The 6140-nt window shown below is 39.2% G+C and overlaps 1 protein-coding gene across 1 annotated transcript in view; it reads left to right on the top strand.

Moving 5' to 3' along the window:
- Window positions 1-1140: 1140 nt before the first annotated feature.
- Window positions 1141-6140, top strand: part of prg4b (proteoglycan 4b) — a 7975-nt gene continuing 2975 nt past the window's right edge. Inside the window, exons 1-9 of the mRNA XM_079351078.1 lie at window positions 1141-1263; window positions 1367-1445; window positions 1779-1895; window positions 2092-2214; window positions 2862-2921; window positions 3407-3463; window positions 3576-3869; window positions 4563-5222; window positions 5706-5792. Coding sequence (XP_079207204.1) covers window positions 1379-1445; window positions 1779-1895; window positions 2092-2214; window positions 2862-2921; window positions 3407-3463; window positions 3576-3869; window positions 4563-5222; window positions 5706-5792 — 1465 coding nt within the window. The 5' untranslated portion in view covers window positions 1141-1263; window positions 1367-1378. The remainder of the gene's footprint in view (window positions 1264-1366; window positions 1446-1778; window positions 1896-2091; window positions 2215-2861; window positions 2922-3406; window positions 3464-3575; window positions 3870-4562; window positions 5223-5705; window positions 5793-6140) is intronic.

Raw genomic sequence — 6140 nt, 5'->3', positions numbered from 1 at the left:
CAAATACATTTGAAGTCATATATATATATATATATATAGATATAAAAATCAAATGTATTTTATATTTATGTGTTACTGCCTCTAAAAACTGAATGAACCAGGACAACACCAAGATAAGCCTTGCACAAAAGACCCTGCATTTTAGGGACACACAGGGCTGTTAAACAGGTGCACGTAAATGTACCTGTTTAATGTATCAAATGTTTATTATAGCTGGTCAAAGGTAACAGATTCTTTCCATACAAACACATATTACCTTGGAAAATATTTTTTCATCAGTCATGGATGACAATAACCTCTGTACTTACAGTTTTTATCCCACATTAATCCCTTTTAAATTATACTGCCTCTCTCATATAAATAAAGTAACACAATCAATGTGCTAAAAAACAATCAAGAAGTCCCTCTCTAGTGATTTTGATTTCACTATATTTCACATTTTACTCCTCAGTTTTTGAAATGACTGATGATAAATTATTCAAGTAGGATTAATTGCTATTGTTTTAATGGCTTTTGAACTTGCTCAGAATTTTGTGGCTATTCAAATTAGCTAGAAAAATGGACTTCATGTTCGTGTAGCCATAACAATAATTTTAAACTGAAAGGGTTTGTTTGCCAAAGACTTGTTGCTTTTAAAAGGACCTTTTGCCGATAAGTAAACATTAAAATTATTATTTCTATTGCTGTAGAATTATTGTGTGGTAAATACAAGAAAGCATGTATTATCATTAGATATAGTAGGATAAACATCAGATCACTAAATTACTTTTGGTTGAAAATGATTTGAGTCACTTGATCACTTCACTAGTGTGATGCCAATATCCTGAGTTTAGAACAAGCTCGAACAACAAACACTACAATGATTGTGAAGTTCAAGATCTTACTTCAGTTTACTTATTGGACTCCTCATATTGTATTGATTTAAATTAACCAGTCTGGGATGACATAAAGGTGTCCAGCTCACCACTCACATTTGTGACATAATGAACAGTCACAACAGTATTTTTCCCTTGCTTGGAAGTGTGCGTGAAGTCAGCCGTCTGTCTGGCACAGATGTGTGTTGGTGTACTTCCAGCTGTTAGTGAAGTCTAGACCTATGGTGTGGCCGGACTGCAGGACCCTCCCTAAACCCCTCTGTGAGATCATCACACATTTAATTAGACAGGATCTGTCAATTAACGGGAAGTCAGCCGGTCTCTTTCTGCCTTTTAAAAAGCAGCCGACTCAGACCTTCAGCAGGATTCTGACAGACGCTCAAACAAGGTGGGCTTCTTTCTAGCTTCCTCCATTGGGGTCTCAAACACTTCTGAAACAGAGGACATTTTCTGACTTATTTGTTCTGTTTGGGATTTGTGCTTAGTTTCAGATTTCAAGGAGAATGTCTTCTGCAACACTTTGTGCTGTTGTTCTGCTGGTTTGTGCTTTGACATTCAGTGCTGCCCAGTGTGAGTATAATTCTAGAAATATTTCTCCTTCATTTGTTCAAGAGAAAGTATTCTTACTGCTAGAAACATTTCTTTTAACAACAGGATTTCCTGGAATATATATCTCCTGTTTTCTGCGTTTGTACTCACCCATGTTTACTCTCTTAATAATTATTTACTAGATATATTTGTCACTACTCCGAAAATCAATTTCTGGCTCAGTCGTAGTATTTACACACTACATCCTGAAGCGCACACTGCTTTGGAAGAAAAAAATATCCTGACATTAAAGGCAGAGATCTTATTTTGTATTTTTCAGGTCCCTCTCTGACTTTCTTTCTTTCTCACAAACAGCGAGCTGCAAAGGACGATGTGGTTCTGAGTACTACAGGGGTCACATGTGCCAGTGTGATTTCAACTGTCTGTCTTATGGAGAATGCTGCAAAGACTTTGAGTCTCAGTGCACAACAAGTGAGAAATGTATTCCTAATTTATGAAATGCAGCTGTCATATCTATCTTTCTTATCTTTAATTTTTGCCAAGGGATCAACATTTCATTTATCAAATAAAAAACAACAACATTTAACAGTAATTAATCTAATTACAAAAGTACTGTGTGGTCTCAGTGAAAGTAAAAGCGTAACTTTGCTGTGGTTGTGTGCAACAGGAGACTCTTGTAAAGGTCGGTGTGGAGAGGCTTTCAAAAGAGGTCGGTTGTGTAGCTGCGACAGCAACTGTGTGAAGTACAAACAGTGTTGTTCAGACTTCGACAACCACTGCGATGCATTAGGTAAGCCTGATTCCATCAGCATGTGCTTGTTTTTATGTTACATTCTGCATGGAAATGGTTTCTTTCACATTTCCTAACTCACCACAGTAGCATCATGGCATTTGCCTCCCAGATAAAGAGGACAGCAAATATTTGGGAAAAAAGTGTTCAAAAATCTTTAGACTCATTTGACACTTAACAAATACAGTGATTGTCATGTGACTGCATGGCTGGGTTAAAGTCAACCCTTTGTCTTTTTTTCAGTTTGATTACTGTCCAAGTCTCACAAGTATAAGAATTGTACAGCTTGACATGTTTACATGTGCATGAACATTGATGTGGGAATAAGTCAGAATGAACCTGACCGAGTTAAACCTGCATGTCCACCAGCATGTGGATCAGTATGTATTGCACTGCATGCAGTAATCTGCACTGATGCACTTGGTTAAAGTTGACAATATTCTCTGTCTTGGTAATTGCCACAGAAATGAGTGGAGCAACAAGTGAAACAGCACCAGGGAAGACTAATTCATGCAATAATGTCAATAATAACAAACCAAAAGGTACATTTGACTTGGAAAAGGGTTTTATCACCTTGCTTTCTAGTCTTTTAGAATTGAAAGATTATTGTCCTTAAGAGGTTAACTTCTGTTTATTCATGACTACAGAGCCACCTCAAAGTGAGGCAACGAATCAGACGTCGACGTTCAGCGAGGCAGAAAATACAGGTGACTTATTCTACATCTTGAATCACTTCCACGACATTAAAAGTCACTGGGTTACACTAACTGAAATCATAATTACGAGCTTAATTCAGTAGATTGGTTCATGCATAAGTTAGGAAAAGTGCAGGGAAGTGTGGTTGGTTGAGGGGAACAGGACCGTGTGGTTTGTTAAAGAGCAAAGACTGAACCAGAACAAGCCAAGAGCATAAGCCTCACATGCCAAAGTAAAGACAAGAGAGCAGTGTTTTCATGAGTGTGTGGGAGGGTTACGGGCACAGGCTCAGTCACAAGAAAGGAAAGCACTAAACAAAGCCAAGAAAACATGACCAATGATTTTCTTGAAAGTTTTAAATGAGGAGTTTGCGGGAAATTGTTTATGTGTGGAAAAGTTAAAGTTAGTGTTGTAGATTCTCACGTAAACAAAAGTGAATCTCCTCATCATTTATATTCATGATATTATTATTTGTTTTTGAATTCTTTGCCCGCAGATGATCTAATTCCCCTGGTCAGTCCAACATCATATCCACAAAATGATCTCAATGATGGTGAGCAGCTTTGTGCATGGATAATAAATCCAGCAAAGAATTTTCCCACCAGTGAAGTTTTACGAGTGTGAGATCCAGGTGCTCATCTTTTCCCATGATAACATTCCTTTAGATATTTTTTCCAACGAGGACTATTCCGACGATGGATTTGACAACCCAGAAGCCATTCCGATCCCAGAGAGCACCAGCGGCTATGGATCGTCTACAGCTGACATTCTAGGTCAACTTTTCACTGAACCCACCCAGAATCCAGACAGTGCAGGGCCCGATACAGAGACAGTGACAGTAGCCTCTCTGACACAGACGACTCTTGCTGATAATGGGCCGACACAGAATGATGCCAGTCCTTCCACCAGCCCCTTCACCATCCAGCCAACCATGAATGAAGTCTCTACTATCAGTACAGGTATGTGACACTAAGGGAATATCTGGACATCAGTGAATGGTTGGCAACTCAAAGGAAAGACATTATGACGGAGGCGTTATTACGCCACCAGCTGACAGAAGAGGATCAGAGTAACTCTACATTCTCTTTAACTCTGGAAGATAAAAGACAATTTGTGCATCGTAATAAAAATATATCCAGTAGTTTTCCAACTGGGAAGAGTTTCAGTGATCCCTTAAACCAATTGGAGAAACAAAACATCTAAAGTAGTGATGGGCTGCTACACATGATGGTGACCAACATCAAATGTATGGTGGTTATAGTTCAAAGCTAGAATACTTGCAGGGGGAAATGATGAAGCTTGAACTGCTTGAACCTTGCATATCAGGGGCAGCCATTTTAGTTCTTCACAAAAAACGAACAAACAAAAAGCAGTAATGGTACGTAAACTTCGTGATTTGCTGACTTGAATCAGAAAGCAGCTACATGAACTTTTACATCTTTCTGGTTTCCAGTCGTTTCAAACCCTTATAGGAGAACAAATACCTTACAAATGTCAACTACACGTTGGTCAAACCATTCATTTTATCAAAGTCTGAATTTGTTGTTTAAAAAAGTTTTTCATTAGTATTGTGACTCATATTTAAAGTTTACTATTTTTTAATTCACTGAAATGATTCACAACATCAGTCTAAAATCATTTTTGTCATTTAGATGCCGGTGATCCCACCAGCTCAGGAACAACTCCCCCTCAGCCTACAAGAGCAGAGGCGACCTCTAAGGACGCTGTTTCTCCTGAGGGACAGAATACAGATCCCACAGTAATCCCCACCACTGAACCAGAGGACACAACCAACAACCCCACTGAGGCTTCAGTGTCCACAGGACCTACACAGGACTCCTCTGCAGTCTCCACCAGCCAAGCTTCATCAACGCAGGACCCAACACTCATACCAACAACTCCCACTTCAGCCCTCACAACAGATGTAGACATCAAAGAGGATTTCACAACAGAACTTCCAACTTCTCTGCCAGACCTTGAGGACACTTCCTTCAGTGTTTCTCCTTCTGACTCCACAGAACCATCTAAGCCTGATGCCTTGACGACCAACACCCCGACATCCACAGAGACACAGGATGTTGCTACAGAGGATGTTACACCAGTAAAAACCACAGCAGATTCACTAATTGTCACCCCAGAACCAACCAAACCCACGCGCTTAGAAGAAACCCCAAAACCCCAGGTCAAACCAGACCTGTTAAAACCAAAGCCAGCTAAACCAGTTCCAGCTAAACCCAGCTTCAAACCCGAGACAAAGCCTCTGGATTCTGCACAAACTATCAATGTAGATGAAGCTCAAAACTACCAAGCCGGTAGGAAATTACTCAAGACAAACAGAGTGGCTGAGGGAGGGGAGATCTTCACTGCAAGTGTGAAAAATGTCAGACCTGTTAGCATCTGTCTAACTTATTTAAAAAGGTTCTAACACCACTTCAAGAGTGGAGGCCTCCAGTTTCTGCTACATATGAATTACTGTTCACATCCAGCTTTATGAGCCTGGTTGTTTTTCATTATGCCTCCTGGTCAACATAACCTCCTTCAAAGCGTAGCAACACTATATTAAGTGACTGGGATGGTTGTTTTACCACACTGTTAATGAACTAAATAGTCCTTTTAAATTGGAAATAAAACACAAATACTATGATGTGTGGAAATAACAAGAAATCTTTCAGCTGCTGAGGCACACACATTATATTTAACACCCAGTAACTCAGTCTGTAAATCCTTGGTTTTCCTTGTTTTGTTGTTTTTCCCAAGCAGATGTTTTAGTCCTACGTATGTTCTTGTTTTCTCAGATGACAGCAATGACACAAATCTGTGCAGTGGGCGACCAGTCAGTGGAGTCACCACCCTGAAGAACGGCACAATAGCGGTTTTCAGAGGTGAGTGCCCGCTTCATAGTCATTAAATCTGCAAATTGTATCTTATGGGAATCAAAACACCACTTACCAGTAATTGATGTACAAGAGTGCAGTGGAGGAGAGTGGTTCAGTATTTTAATCCAGAAATACATTTTAGTTACTTGTTTTTCGTGCTTCTCATAAACAGTAAATAATAAAGTGATTTGTCTTTGAAGTAAAGCAGTAAATAAAAGAGGTAAATATTTAGCTTTGCCTCACTTTATTCATTCCACAACTAAATCAACTCAATGAGTGTTTTTTTTTCTGTTCTCTTGATCATTAGTTATTTCATGAATTCTCAAAGTTATCTCACAGCCCTTTTTTATACTT

This window comes from Symphodus melops (assembly GCF_947650265.1).
Source record: "Symphodus melops genome assembly, chromosome: 8".
NCBI classification, from domain to species: domain Eukaryota; kingdom Metazoa; phylum Chordata; class Actinopteri; order Labriformes; family Labridae; genus Symphodus; species Symphodus melops.
Note: the sequence above shows the minus strand (reverse complement) of the source record. Positions and strands in the feature narration are given on the sequence as shown.